This window comes from Fusarium falciforme, chromosome 2, assembly GCF_026873545.1.
Source record: "Fusarium falciforme chromosome 2, complete sequence".
NCBI classification, from domain to species: Eukaryota; Fungi; Ascomycota; class Sordariomycetes; order Hypocreales; family Nectriaceae; genus Fusarium; species Fusarium falciforme.
In genome coordinates this window covers 438842-453534 of record NC_070545.1, presented here as the reverse complement: position 1 = coordinate 453534, position 14693 = coordinate 438842, and the positions used below count along the sequence as shown (strand labels likewise).

General features: G+C 51.8%; 5 protein-coding genes and 1 pseudogene across 6 annotated transcripts, besides 1 other annotated feature; 2 read left to right on the top strand and 4 right to left on the bottom strand.

Moving 5' to 3' along the window:
• Positions 1 to 226: 226 nt before the first annotated feature.
• NCS54_00207300 (MFS domain-containing protein) lies at positions 227 to 1964 on the bottom strand (the record flags this gene model as incomplete). The annotated part of the gene is made up of 5 exons (XM_053147679.1): positions 227 to 465; positions 517 to 1330; positions 1393 to 1544; positions 1600 to 1768; positions 1818 to 1964. The coding sequence occupies 5 exons, from the start codon at positions 1962 to 1964 to the stop codon at positions 227 to 229; spliced, it is 1521 nt and encodes a 506-aa protein (XP_053003654.1).
• A 1213-nt stretch (positions 1965 to 3177) lies between these two features.
• Positions 3178 to 4889, bottom strand: NCS54_00207200 (MFS domain-containing protein; the record flags this gene model as incomplete). The annotated part of the gene is made up of 5 exons (XM_053147678.1): positions 3178 to 3468; positions 3527 to 3775; positions 3832 to 4097; positions 4157 to 4626; positions 4678 to 4889. 5 exons carry the CDS (start codon positions 4887 to 4889, stop codon positions 3178 to 3180), a joined length of 1488 nt encoding a protein of 495 aa, XP_053003653.1.
• A 1657-nt stretch (positions 4890 to 6546) lies between these two features.
• On the bottom strand, positions 6547 to 7650 carry NCS54_00207100 (D-ser-dehydrat domain-containing protein; the record flags this gene model as incomplete). Its single annotated transcript, XM_053147677.1, has 1 exon — positions 6547 to 7650. The coding sequence occupies one exon, from the start codon at positions 7648 to 7650 to the stop codon at positions 6547 to 6549; it is 1104 nt and encodes a 367-aa protein (XP_053003652.1).
• A 992-nt stretch (positions 7651 to 8642) lies between these two features.
• NCS54_00207000 (Hypothetical protein) lies at positions 8643 to 11646 on the top strand (the record flags this gene model as incomplete). The annotated part of the gene is made up of 2 exons (XM_053147676.1): positions 8643 to 10492; positions 10547 to 11646. The coding sequence occupies exons 1-2, from the start codon at positions 8827 to 8829 to the stop codon at positions 11644 to 11646; spliced, it is 2766 nt and encodes a 921-aa protein (XP_053003651.1). The 5' UTR covers positions 8643 to 8826.
• Positions 11647 to 12160: 514 nt separating this feature from the next.
• On the top strand, positions 12161 to 12691 carry NCS54_00206900 (annotated as a pseudogene). The gene is made up of 3 exons: positions 12161 to 12346; positions 12421 to 12535; positions 12624 to 12691.
• Positions 12161 to 12691: a sequence feature.
• A 635-nt stretch (positions 12692 to 13326) lies between these two features.
• NCS54_00206800 (NmrA domain-containing protein) lies at positions 13327 to 14492 on the bottom strand (the record flags this gene model as incomplete). Its single annotated transcript, XM_053147675.1, has 4 exons — positions 13327 to 13629; positions 13683 to 14009; positions 14062 to 14346; positions 14409 to 14492. The coding sequence occupies 4 exons, from the start codon at positions 14490 to 14492 to the stop codon at positions 13327 to 13329; spliced, it is 999 nt and encodes a 332-aa protein (XP_053003650.1).
• Between the last annotated feature and the right edge of the window lie 201 nt (positions 14493 to 14693).

Genomic DNA, 14693 nt, shown 5'->3' with positions numbered 1-14693 from the left:
TTGAGAGGATAACTTATTGATATCAGCTAGTCTTATGTTTAAGTTATATATCAACTTTCCGAGAATCTCTTAGGGCATAGAAGCTACCAGGCAAACAATTTTTAATAGAGCCAAGTCGCAGTATGTATTGACTGTTTACTCGTTTCGAAACGTGCAAATGCTAACTAGCTCTAAAACCCACACTCTACACTTGCGCTGAATCTGCAAGAGTGGAGAGCGTAACCCGTTACAGAGTATACTGGTACAGAGGACTTCTCTCTCCCATAGAATCAAGCTCCTCCTGCGAGTACTTTTGACGAATATCGACCTCGCAAACCTGTGCCTTGGTCTTGTTGGACCTCCAAAGGAAGAACTCCATGACTAGGGCGGTAGCCATACCAAGGCAGATGATCCCCAGAGAAGTGCCGTATCCGGTGGGATATCGAGGACCCTCTCTGTCCAAGAAGATATTTGTTCCGATGATACCTAAAGAGTCATGTTGGTTTGGGTCTTGACCACGTGAGAAAGGCGACTTACTGCCAAGATTTCCTGCAGCCAGAAGCCAGGCGAGACCAATTGATCTCTTCCATGAAGGGGCCAGGTTGTTGCCCGTCCAGGCACTGATTCCAGGAAGAAGCGGGTAAATACCAATCTGAGCCAGCACCACACCCGTGTACATGGCCGGAACGCTATCAGCCACGTTTGCCGAGTACTTGAATAGAACGGACAAGGCCACTAAGAGAACAGACATTGGCCCCACGATGAACGGCATGCGCCAGGAGAATCTGTCAGAGAACCTGCCGGACAGCCATGCCGAGATGCCACCGCAGACATAGGGTGGCATCGTCAGCAGCTGAGATTGCGCTGTGGAGAAGCCGAGTTGCTTGATGATCTGCGGCATGGTGAACTTGAACGCCGCGTTGGGGACAGAGTTGGCCCACGCCAGAATAATACCGAGGAGGATCTTCCAGTCCACCATGGTGCGGAACAGCAACTTCCACGAAAACTTGTCGCCCTCTTCAGTGCTGGCTCGCACACCAGATAAGCGCAGCCGCAAGTCGATGAAGCGCTTCTCGTCGTCCGAGAGCCACTTGGCTCGTTCGGGAGTATCAATGATCAGCAACGGCATGACCAAACCGGCTGCGACTGTAATGGCACCCTCAAGGAGGAAGATCCAACGCCAGCCAGCAATGCCCCGGGCACCATCCATTCGGGCGATACCAAAGGCTAGGAGGCCACTAAGAGCACCGGAGAATGCCGAGGCAGTGTAGAAGATGGCCAAGCGCTGCTGGAGTTCGTGTCGAGGGTACCAAGTCGAGACGATGTAGACTGCTCCAGGGAAGAAGCCTGCCTGAAGTTGAAATCAGTTATGGTTACCACTAGAGGGGGTTAAAAGATAGCCAAAGGACATACCTCGAATACTCCTAGAACAACGCGACAGGCCACTAGGCCGTGGAAATTCTTGACGACGCCCATACACGTCATGACGATACCCCAAGCAATTATGAGGAACGAGAGCCAAATGCTAGGTCGAACTTTTTTAAGAATGATGTTGGACGGGATCTCTGAGTCTGAATCAGTCTTGATCGACATCAAGTTTCTTCCTCAAGCCTGCCTTACCAAAGATGATGTAGGGCACAAAAAATATGGTGCTCGCAATGTTGTACTGGTTACCAGTCAAACCCAAGTCTTTATCCATGCCTTCAATCTTTGCATTTCCAATGTTGCCTCGATCGATATGTGCCAGAAGATATAGGACAGCCATGATGGGGATAAGACGGAAGTCGATCTATCTCGTTAGCAACAAACCTCCTTCTAATGAATAGCTATACACTTACCTTTCTGACGACCTTTTTACCAGCCTGACCTTCATACTGGCGCATAAAGTCTGCATCTTCAGGTGACAAGCCAATATACGGGTTCGCCGCGTGCTCGACAAACTTGTCGTCGGCCTTTTCGATTGCTGCAGTCTGATCTTTCTCCATCGTGAACGAAATATGGCTTGCGGAAGAAGAACGCTTTGGCTCTGGCTCTTCCTGGCCTCAGCCGACGACATCTTTAAATGTTCAAGTAAACAAGACAAAAAAAAAATTGTGAACCTAAGCCCAAACTGTCACGACTCCTAGTCCCCGGACTTCGGACCTGCTCCGCCCCATGTGTTCGGTTCCCCAGCCTCAAAACCAAATCCCCGTGGGGTTCCCCAAGTCCGGTGCTAATTCCTCAGCTCATGCATGACTCGGGCTTCCCATGCAAAAATGACTGATTCTGCTGGCTCGAGAGCTGGGATCATGGTTTCGGACGTTGCGACCGGGGTGGCAAAGGCCATCGGACTTCCTCCGGAGGATCACGACACGTGTGCCTGTGGGTTTGTTAGCTCCATTATGCAACCCATCCTTGCCATTGTTCTCTTCTCCCGCTCTTGCACTAGCTAGCGGTTTTTCCTGTTCCTCACACCACCGGGGTAATTATCTATATCGTCCGGCACTGGCAGCTTGGTGGGTAGTGGACTCGGGCACTCTGTCTGGATATCTTTGCAGTTGCACCACTCCTGGCCGCTGGGGCGATATAACGAGTCGCCTGTCGGGTTCAAGTTTTTCAATCTTGACAGGAATTCCATTCAAAACATTTGATCCTAACGTATATCCTGTAGATGTAGCTGATGATCTCCTTTACCTTCGCTACGCTGATTACTACTCCTTCATGGTAGCATTTTTCAGATAAAAGGGCTATCTAGCCAGCGAGGAAGATGAGGTGAAACAAGACTATTCCGAACACTTCTGGCATCGGTGTTCTAATCCACTCATTCAACCGCAAGGGAAACCTTTAGGAAAAGACATGCTTTATATCATGTAAATAGTCATCATAGATCGTCTATTGTATACTATCTTGTGCTGCGTCTTCCCGCACCCCAACACGCTCATCCAAGGCCAACGAGCCCAGCCTGCAATAAGTAATGCTTGCTGTGTCGCACTTATTGTCACGGCTGCAGGTAACAGAATAGATCTAGAACCTCCGCATTGTAATGCCTCTCCCCTTCTGTCTGGCTATGGATGGGCGCGTAATACCCCATACACCCAACCCTCCACCTAGAACAAGCCGAATCTCAACCATGGCAATCTCCCTTGTCCGGGGCACACCAACACATGATAGCTATAGAAGCACTACTATCATGGCAAGGCCATAACTCAGCTTTTACTCTCAGCTTGCATATCTCCATCCCTCGGGCTCCCCAGCAGCTTCCTCAGCCTCCTTGAGCGCCTTGTTCTTCTTGGCGCAGTACCATTTGGTGACCAGAACCAGAATAACAGTAAGGCCGCATCCCGCGATGATGGCACCACCGCCCGTCTGGTAGTAGGGCTCCTGATTCCTCAGAAAGAAGTAGGGCGTGAACCAGTGAGAAACAGACGAGACGCAGTTGGCATAGGCAATGAGAGCAGCACGCTTAGTGCGGGGACGTGGAACGACGGTCGTCTCCCAAGAGATTTGAATCTATGTCCCGACAGTCAGTCAAGAGGCTCTGCCAACAGATATTCCGGTCGATACTCACGTTGAGACCAACAAACGGACCCACGACAAGGAGGATCATGCTAAAGTACCGAGCCCCGACATTGAGGGTGGTGATCATGACGGCACATCCAACCAGCGTAAAGAGAATGGGCACGATGATGTGGTAGCCGTGCTCCAGCCTTCGACCAGAAGACCACGAGATGGCCAATGTGACAAGAAAGGCGATAATGGGCGGGGGCGCCTGAATGAGATATGTGGCATTGTCATGGAAGCCAAGCGTAGCGACAATCTTGAGACAGCCATTAGTATTTCCGAGCCTAAAAAGGTGCCTTGTCTCTAGCTTACCGAAGGGAAAAAGTCCTTGTATGACTGGGCAATGATCAAAGCAAAGTGAATGCCGGCAAATAAGTGTGAGAAGGGATCTTTCATGGCCATCCATACGCCTCCCCAGTAGTCGCCCGTATCGTCTTCGGAGAGGCCACCAGCAGAGACCGCCTGCCGATACTGTGCCATGGCGGCCTCTTCCTCCGTGATGAAGTAGGTCCCAGTCGAGTCTGGAAAGTTGGGGATGAACCAGAAGCTGATTATAGCAACAAGAATGCTCACGATGCCTGAGGTGTCATGTTAGCTTTCCAACCACCCATCTAGCATCTATGCGCTCAGAGCATACCTTCAAGAAGAAGGAACCATCGCCACGCCGTGAGACCCGCAATCCCGTCCATATTTGTCAAGATGCCAGCCGCAAGGAGGCCAGAGAGGGCTTGTGAGATGGTGTTTCCAGCATGCCAGATGCCCATGCGCAGTGGCGACTCGTGCTTTGTGTACCAAGACGAAGTCATCAAAGAAACGGCGGGCACAAACGGACCCTCAGTGACGCCCACGATGAACCGGCAGAGGATGAATCCCCAGCCCCGTGTAATGGCGGGCATGCAGATTGTCGTGACGGACCAGGCAAGCATGCAGCAGGGCATAAGAAGGCGAGGGCTGCCCTTGGCAATGATGACGTTGGCGGGGATCTGAGAGATGATGTATCCGACGTAGAACATGGAGATGCCGGCAGACCACATTGTGTCCGACATGTGTAGGTCTTCTTGCATGCCGGCCAGTCGGGCGTTGGAGACGTTGATGCGGTCAAGGTAGCTAAATACCAGTCAACAGTTTGACTCTATTTCACAAGGGCAGGATACTTACTTCATCAACAACATGGCGGTTACCATGGGCAAGAATTTCCAGTCGAGTTTTCGAACAAGAGATTTCTCAATGGCCTTCAACTCTTCAGGCGTCTTATTCCGGATCAACTCATACCTCTCGAGGATGGCATCGTGTGGAGGGGCGACCTCCTCGAACTCGACATTGTCTTTGATGTCGAGTGATGCGTGCTTGGAGCGAACTGAGCCCGTCATCTTGTGCTTGGTCGAGATGGACTCTGGGTGTTGTTGTTCCAACAAGTAGTATATGGTGTCGAGAGGGCGTGGCGAACAAAGAGACAAGACGTTGATGTCCAGAACAAACCCGGAGACGACCAGAGAACGAGGCCAGTCTTATAGCCGACCTTGCCAGACCGATCTTCTCCCCTCTTCACCTAACCAGGTTGAGAAGAGAAAGTCTGCGTTGCGAACAATCTCTTCCCCATACCCGCCCCCCTTCCCGTAGCCCACAACCGGGTCCCCCGCGTCCCCGCGTTTCCAAGTTGAGGTTGAGTCTGGGGTGCGGGGTGGCGGGAGCCCGTCGGACACAAGCCGCCAATCAGCTAGTGAGGATGACAATAGACGGACTTGGCCCGAAGATGGATCTGGCTGTGCTTACAGTCCTGGCCCTTGCTGCGGGTTCCGAGGCTGGCGTGTGCCGACCCAAGATTACCACGGCCCTGTCCATCACCACTTCCGATGGCGCTACTACCGCTTCCACTATTGCCACTACGTCGGTTAGCACAGAGACCGTTTCTGTGACCAGCTCCGAGACCTCTGTTGTCTCGTCCGAGACGAGCACCTCAGCCGATACTTCTGAGTCGAAGACCGAGATGGCTTGGACTACGGCTTCGAATACCACATCAACAACTGTGGATAGTACATCGACGACCGAGAGCACTACATCTACGGGCGAGATTACAACATCGACGACTGAGGGTACCACATCCACAACTCAGGGCACCATTCCAACAACCGACATGGCTTCGACAACGGACGAAGCTACGTCATCTACGTCCGAAGGCACCACAACAACTACGGAGGCGACTTCCACCACAAGCACCCAGACTCCGCTGCAGCCCACAGTCACAGCAAAGGTGACTCTCAAGATGCCGCCAGGGCTTTTCTTTACCCTTTCCCTAAAGAACCAGAACGACTATCTTGCCAACTACGAGTCCACCGACACCTTTATTTTCATCCGTGAGGGCGGCGCTGCCACCCTTGGCCCGAACGGCTCTAAGAAACTCGCCTTGGTCTATCCCGGAGCCGATAAGCGCATCATCAGCCTCTTGGCCGAGGCAAACGCCCCCTTGTACCTTACGAGGAGTTTACTTGCGGCGTGGCCGAAGATGACACCATCAGCTGCGAGGCTCCCTCAGTGGACTTTGACAATCTCTACCCGTGTGGATCATACATCTACTTGGGCAAGCCTGACCTTGACGATGGTTGGTGCTACTCTATAAACGGCAATATACGGATGGTTTCATCATGAGTCTCCATGTCTGGATAGGGAGAGAAAATGCATGGACTCGAGGGCGCTGTATCTTTTGGCAGTCAAAAGGTGAACCAGTGTATTTTGTAGAAGGCTAGCATGCCAAGGGAAGCAAATTACTTGGCTCTTACTTTCCAGTAAATCTTTCTGGATGCAACTCTATACACGTCCCACCCTTGCATACTTCTCTCTTTTTAAGTGTCTCAACTTGATACCAATACTCCTGATAGCTACGTGCCTTCATCAATATCTCTACAGGCGTCAGTGTTTCCGGTCCTGCTGCACATATGAATATTTTAGTCTAGGCATTGATAGCATAATCATAAACTAACTATCACTATGAAAAGGTTTTATTATCAAGAGAGCATAAGGAGAATATTCTTATTGGACTTTTCCCCTCGAGTCAACAGGCCATATCTCCTCAATAACCCCCTTCCGATAAGCGTAGTAAAAGTCGTGCAAGTTGATGGTCGGGTCGATATGGCTAGGAATCATCTCGACCCTATCACCAACCTCCAAAGCCGCTGTTCCCTCGTCCCAGCTCAACGAGCCGTGCTCATCGCCTAGGTTCTGGTGCTTATACCTCGGATCCTTGCACTCGGCCAGTCCGCTGTCTGTAGTCAATGACTTGAGGCCAGTGTCGATCGTGACTTGTCTGTCGCCCTGCTTGCTGACGACTGTGGACAGGAGGGTCAGGCTGTTGGAGTAAAAGGTGCCCACGGCGTTGCGGTAGTCTGTGTCCATGAAGATGAAGGATCCGGGCTGCAGTTCTGTCACGCCAGGTACAGTAGCGCAGAACTCAGCTGTGCCTGTTCCGCCTGTGGTAACCACATCCATGTTGAAGCCCTCCTTGCGTAGTAGATCAGCAGTGTCGGTGAGGATCTTCATCGACTCGAGGCACTGTCTCTTGCGGTCCTCTCTGCTGTGGAGATGCTGCAAGTGACCCTCGTATCCTTGAATTCCGATCAAGCGTAGGTGTTTCAGGCTGCTGATATGCTTTGCGAGTGCTACAGCTGGTTCTCCAGCAGCGACACCCGTGCGACGAAGTCCCACATCCAAATCAACCAAGACAGAAATGGGCTCCGTGATGCCAGACTTTTCCAACGCGTCGTTGATGGCGGTCGCGCCAACCTCGCTATCCACCACGATTCTTATCGTATTGTGCTTCCTGAACAGCTCAACAAGCCTCTTCACCTTGACGGGGCCGATAATTTCGCAAGTGATGAGGATGTCATCAAACCCCGCAGCTGTGATAGCCTCGGCTTCTGAGACCTTGGCCACGCAGCAGCCTTTTGCGCCCGCGGCGACAAGCTTGTGAGCGAGGATGGCGCTTTTCGTAGTCTTGAGATGAGGGCGAATATTGAGACCGGTGGGTAGGAGACTATCAAAGAGCTTCTTGATATTGGCTTCCATGAGGTCCAGGTCGACAATCATGGATGGGGTGTCGAGGCTATCTAGCCCGTCACCGACTTTTGGGGAGTACATGTTGGTTGTGGAGATCGATTGAACGGCCTGATACAAGTGTGAAGATGACGGAGAATTAAAATCGATGGTCTGGCATGTCTAGTATTTATAATCTGTTAGTTCGGTTGTCGGTCGGAACGAAGAAAGGGCGCGATTTATTATTGTGTCGTAAAGTCTCGAAATATTGGCCGAAGGTAGCCGGCTTTAAATCTGGGATCCGATATCTGAGGGGAACTTGTCAACACTCACGATAGTCTCCCCAGTGGAGCTTGATCAACTTTCTAATCTACTTGATGGCTTTTGCCGCTACTAGTAGAGAGTGGAACTGCCATGTTTTGATGACTGGTCGCCGTGGATGGCTGCATGTTTGTTAATTGATAAGCCCGCTACTCCGTACACGACGCCCACTATTGGTCCCCTGTAATTGTGATATACCGACTTGAAGCCTACTACGTAGTATGAGGCTTGATTGATCAAGTACGCCACTCATCCTACCCGGCAGAGGAGATTAAAAAGGCAGGAAAAGCCCTTGCAAGGCATCCGTGTTAAGGGCTGACCGGCCGGTTACCCCTTGCAATTAATCTGCCGACAGTAGATCGGCAGTTCTGTATTCAACGACACACATGAAACGTCAACCCGCTAGCGACACCGTTAACCAAGTTAAGTTTACACAGCAAAAGAAATATAGTAACGAGAGTCAGCAGCGCCTCGCCTCATTTGCCCAAACCACCTCTTCGGGAGAAGAGATAACAAGACTAATTCCACGCGTCCAAGCCACGTCGCGACGCCAAGTTGTTTGCTCTCGACGCTTATTGGCCACCGCCGTCAAGACTGCTGGGTGTTGGTAGCACAGCATAGGCAACCAACGGACAAACCGTCAAGAGGCTGGGGTGCTTTCCGGGTTGCCTCCCTATTGGACAGGGGGCAATCAGACTGGCGGACTGTACGGATAAAAGTCATTGCCTCCCAACAGGCTTACTGACTGTTGGTTTCCCATCATTTGATGGCACTGAAGCACCGCCAAATGCCGCTCAAGACGCGTTGCACCCACGTATTCTAACAATCACCGAGGAGGCCAGGTTAGTTTGACGCCTCTGCTGGTCAGGTCGGGCGCGATGCTGGCCATGAACTTTGACAGCGACGCAGTAACTAAAGTGAAGCATACAGGATCGGTCAGGTGACGCCACCATCACCAAAATGAGCGACATTGCCGACGCAGCAGCAGCCAAGCAATCCGAAGTTACAGCCTGGTTCGCGGAATGCCAGGAGAAACAGAAGATCAAGACACCCCAGGAGATATTCCAAGACAAACATGCAGCGCAAAGAGCCGTCATTGACCAGGAGCTCAGGTCACTCATAGGGCTGGATCCTGAAAGCGACGTGACTTCAACCGGAGACCGGCTTGTTCGGTATGCTGGTCAGCTAAAGGAGCTTGAACAGGAGCATGCATCTACCAAGGACACCAAGGATCGCGCTTTTGCGGAAGAAGTAGAAGAGCGACACAAGAAGTTCTTTGCTTCGTTTGTCCAGATTGTGGGTGCTGATCTTGCAGGCAGATGGATGAGAGAGCTCCAGGGGAAACCGACATCCGTTGAAGAGGATGCACCTATGTCTGACGACTCGGATCCGCAGCCAGAGCCTTCCGCTGCTCGAGAGAACCAAGTCCAGCCACCAAAGCCCACTACGAATACACGCGTTGAGGCGAGCCAGGGTCGAGAGAGAGAGCAGGAATCTCATGAGGATACGGGGACAAGCCAAGACAAGTCCCAGCCAAATGGCGAGCCTCAGGCAGATCAAAATACCACAGCGCGCCAACAGAGTCCAGAAAGGTGGCGACCTCCAGATCCGAGTTCACCACGGCCCAGCCAAGCCCAGTCCCAGACAGACTCTCCCTCTGCTTCGAACCAACAAAATGGGACGACTCTTCAGGGCCACTCAGGTGCTCGACCAGCTGGGAGTCAGCGCAAGAGGCCGGCAAGCCCGTCTGGGTCGAGAAACGAGCCAGAAAAACGTCCTCGCGTCGACGATCCCCTGACCCAGAAGTCTATCGACTTTGACCAAGTCTTTCAAGATGGAAAGGCCGAAATCAAGTACACGATCGCTCGCTACCCTCGCAAAGACGGCAACTGGTACATTCTAGAGTGCAAAGAACATGGTCAGCACTTTACCAACGACCCGATCCTTGGTGCCGCCAAACACCTGGCGACTGCCGTTCATGGCAACTTGCCCAGGAAGCATGAACTGGCTGTTAGTATTCTGGGCACGCTGGTCAAGAACTGCACTCCAACGAGGGTGGAGATGAATAACCAGGTGGCCCAAGAGGCTTTCGACCAGGGACTTGGAGTCCCCGCGACGATCAAGCGCCCGAGACGACCACGATTCGACGGCGGTACTGCTGAACCCCGCGCGGTAATACCTGGCCACCCTCACACTCGCAGCAGTCAGGTTGTGTCTGGTATCATGAACCCCAAAGCAGGCGAGATCTACGCCGCTTACTGGAAGAGCTCCAGGAGCTTCTATCCGGTTCTCATTCTGCCCTGGGGAAGCTTCCAGCATATTGGTTTCAAGGGGACGCTGCTGGACACGGGACTGTTGGACGACACGCCATCTTGCTATGCCGCCGATGGCGAAGCGGGGGAGTGGGCTGAGGGTTATGAGGAAGGAGGTGCTTTGGTCTCGAAGCGTCAATTCCCAGTTGTTTACTTCGATGAGCTCAAGTTTCCTGAGGAGAGTTCTGTTGGATGGGTTCCTGTTGCTGACCTGAAGCACTTTGACTCACATGACATGAGCATCCTTCAGAGAGAGTCCGTTGCCGAGTTTATCGAGAACCAGAAGAGCCAGAACCCTGACACCATTGTCAGAAGTGAGTTTATCTTGTCACACATACCTATGATTTTCCCTAACTCTTGATATTTAGTCGGGACTGAATCTCCGGTTCCTCGTCTGGAGTCAGATATTCTGGAGAGAGGAGAGCCACTTCACATGGACACACTGACTGGTTCACCCGGCAATGGAAACGACACCGATGAGCATGAGGAGTCACGGCAAGACTTGGCTCATCAAGATGTTTTTACCACGCCGCCGCAGGAGACTCCACAGCCAGAGGATGGGGAGCAGAGCCCAGTCCCGGAAGCAAATGACAACAAAGCTACGACCATCGGCGATCCTGCTTTTACTGCCAACAAAGACGAGGCTGGCCAAAATCGTCCCATCGTTGTGGATGATGATGATTCTTCTGATTCCGAGATTGATGGTCTCATAAGCTTCCAGCCACTCAGCAACCCGACCGATCTCATCACATCAGGAAACGACTTTTTACGACCAAACTCTAGCGATTCCCTTTTGGATTCACTTCTTCAAGACAAAGACGGGGGCGACGCCGCGATGGCAAACGGTACATCACCTACAGTGCCGACCAACCAGTCAGTCCCCAACCAGCCAGCTCCCGAGACCTCGCGCAGTCACCCTCACGAGCCCAGGTCTGAGCATCAAATAGGAACTGCCCCTCCAGTGACCACCGTCCGCCCAGTTACGATCGCTCCGGCAGTCAAGACTGCCCCTCCGACAACCGACGCTCCTACAGAGAGGGCGCCTCCTACAACGATTTCCCCTCCTTCAGTGGCCGCGCCTCGGCCACTGACAACAGCTGGTAACCCTAGACGACTCCTAGCCCCTAAACCCGACATGTCCAGAGCCCAATCATCACCCATCCCAGCCACCTTGATGCCAGACAACGATTACCTCCAACAACTAGCAGCACAAGCCGTCGTATCCACGCACTCAGAGATCTTCAAAACAACAGAGCCCGTGTCACGAAGCCTGCCGAGACAAACAAGCTCCAACTTTGGAGCTACGCCACGTTCCTTTGAGATACGACCACAGAATGCCCGAGCGGAGAGTGTGCCACATCCGGCACGAAGGAGCAGCGGGTTCTTTGACGCTGTGCTGGGTCCGCGGGCTGGGTTTGTTGAACCGAATGGGAGGCCCCAGTCGTCGTCGGGGAGCCCACGTTTCTAGATCAATATCCTGCGTTTGATACCAGGGAGCGGTGTAGCTATGAGCGCTCTACGCTCATGCCGGTCTTTTTAAGACCTTTTTTCCTTTGTTCTCTTCTCTTCACAAGTGGAATGCCCCCATCGAGAGGTTGGTGTTTGGTTTCTTGGAAAATAATGGTTGCTCGAGGGGATATTGGAATCGCCCGGAAAACATGGACCTCATAGTTGTAATACGTGCATGTCAATGCAATTTATAAGAATTGATGCTGGGTTCTTGTATATAGAATATGATAAGAAATCATTTTGGACGAATCATCTCTGACCTTCTTCAACGTGAGAACGGCTCTGATTGTTTGACTTCCATTTGTTTGAGGCAAAAGCCAGCGCTGCGCCAGCTCAGGGGAAGTTGGCGTAGCCGGGCTGCCCATATCCGAGAGCAAGCCTCTGGGCGATCAAACAACATCAGCACTTTCCAATGTTCCAAAGATTCAGTCTTCGCCGAGCTTGTTTGTGGTACCCTAAATGCCGACCCAGGATTAACCAGCACCACAATGGCTTCACAACAGCAGGCCGGTATAGCTCAGTGGCATGTCAAGTACCCGGCTCCGGAGCGTCAGCCAGGAAGCATGACGCGTGAACAGCTCCTTAAATTGATGAGGCAGGTCGGCGGCGTGGCCGGTGCGGACTTTGTGCTCGTCGATTTACGACGCGACGACTATGAGGTCAGCCTGCTCTCGAGCTCTGCCATCCGTCACGTAGTTATTGTCACAGTTTCGCTGACTTGAGCAACTCCCAGGGCGGCACTATCCTTGGATCTATCAATCTGCCTGCCCAGAGCTTGTATCCCTTAATCCCGACGCTTTATGGCATGTTCAAGGCCAGGGGTCTGCGCAAGATCATTTGGTATTGCTGTGAGTAGTACTGACTCCTGTATGACCAGCCTATGGTCTTTCGAGAGGAAACTTTGGGAGATGGCGGTCTCTAATCTCGTTTCACTAGCCTCATCACGCGGTCGCGGTCCGCAAGCTGCTGGCTGGTTTAGCGACTATCTCCAACTGCGATCATAATGAGATGGAAAGGGTAGTCTTACAAGGGGGCATCAAGAGCTGGGCCACGGCGGGCGACGAATTTGTCGAGTGGATGGACGAGTACGACCCTTGCTTTTGGTCTGCCAAATGATCCGTGTATGGAGAGGGTTATTCCGGTACTTTAACATTTGATGGATGGAATTCTAATTAGGCTACGGTGTTTTACGGCATTGGGTTTTGATGCTTTCATATGTTGAACCTGTATCTTTTGCTGTTGTGGCTGCGGTCTCTCGCAGACTCGACATTGATGATGATAATAATAGTAAAAGCTCCAGCAGAGGCTGAAGTGGCCTGTTGCGGGACGTGAACGTCGGGTTTATGTCGACCCTGGAGTGGAATGTGGTGCATTTTGCAACGGGTGGTTCTCGGGTGCTATAAGATGCAAGTATGTGTTGAGTTCCGCAGCTTGCTTTTTTTGGACGCCAAGGGGCCGTTGACATGAGAGGTTGGAAACAGGATTTAGACACCGATAGACATGTTTCTACCACGAGATGTATAGGAAGCTGACCTGCATGAGCACGGACGGCAGGTCGAGTTTTGGAATATCACGAATAAAATTGAAACTACACTGATATGGCAGGTGATTTTGCCATCAACAAAATTTTGTCAACCCATCATTGCCGGGCCTTGGCAGCTTTGATCGAGATCAGGTCCTGAATATGCTCATACACTTTCCTTCCCCTTCCTTCGAGAACGTCCCTGGCGTAAGTCTCCAGCGTAGTTCCGACGAACTCAGGATAGAGATCCTTGACCAATAGGTACCCCAGGTACTGGGCATTTTCAGGAGTATTGTCTCCACGGACACAACAGGAGTACCAGTACTGCAGCTGCGACAGCGTTATGAACTCAACTGAATCGGGGGCTGGGTTCTTTTCCTCCCACTCGCGGACTCGAGCTTCAATTTCCTCCGCGGGGACCTTTTTATCAAGTTAACTCATCGGACTCATCCAAAGACAGCAGATAGACTAACATATTTGCGGTGGAGTTTCTCGCCGCTTACTTTCTCAGCTATGTCGTACATCTGGTTAAAAGTCAAGACTTCATTGTATGCAAAGACCATGCGATTCAGGGTTCGAGGATCGGAGATAATCCGAGCAGTATATGGCCCAACATCGCGCAGGTCGGTAAACGCTACCGGCACGTTCCCGTCGACAGCGATGCCATCCGTGGTTTCCATAACTGCATAGTCGATGCGGCCAGATGGGAGCCGGGGAAGATTGACCTGATACCACCAGCCGACGTCGATAATAGTGTATGGGAGCTTGATCTTCTTGATATGATTGAAAGTCTCCTCTTTCTATAAACTTACGTTAGTTCATTCTAAAAAGGATTCTCATTCGGCCTCTTACCAGTTCTCGAAGTCGAAGAGCGCCTGTAGGTGGTGCAACAGTTGCAAAGAAGCAGGGCACGTATCGTTGAACCCCGATAGCCTTGGCGGCATTGATAAGGGGTATTTCGGCTGTCACACTGGCTCCGTAGATGGTCGAGATGACGGCCTCGATACCCGTAAGTGCTTTCTTCAATTCTTCCTCGGAGCCCGTAAGGTCGGCAGCGACAATGTTGACCCCTTTCTCGGCCAGCTCAAGAACTTGGGGTTTCTGCAGCGACGAGGGCCTCGTGAGGGCTGTGACTTCCTGGAATGAAGGCGTTAGTATCTCGGCTCTGAAAAGACAGACTGGAGATTTAAACTCCTCACAAATTTCGGCGTCGTCGACTCGAGAAGGGCCTTGGCAATGACGGAGCCCGTCTGGCCCGTTGCGCCAACGATTGCGACCTTCATATTCGTGGTAATAGTGGGCGAATGATCTCTGCTTAGATGGCTGATGTCTATAATAGGTTTTAGTTCAGCCTTTCTTTAGCTATTTATACACATTTGATCACGGTCGTTGACTCTGAGTCACCAGGGTCTTTACGGACTCCGTTACAAAGCAAGAATGTAGTTACCCAGGGAGACGTGTACTAGCCACACCGCCAGAACCAA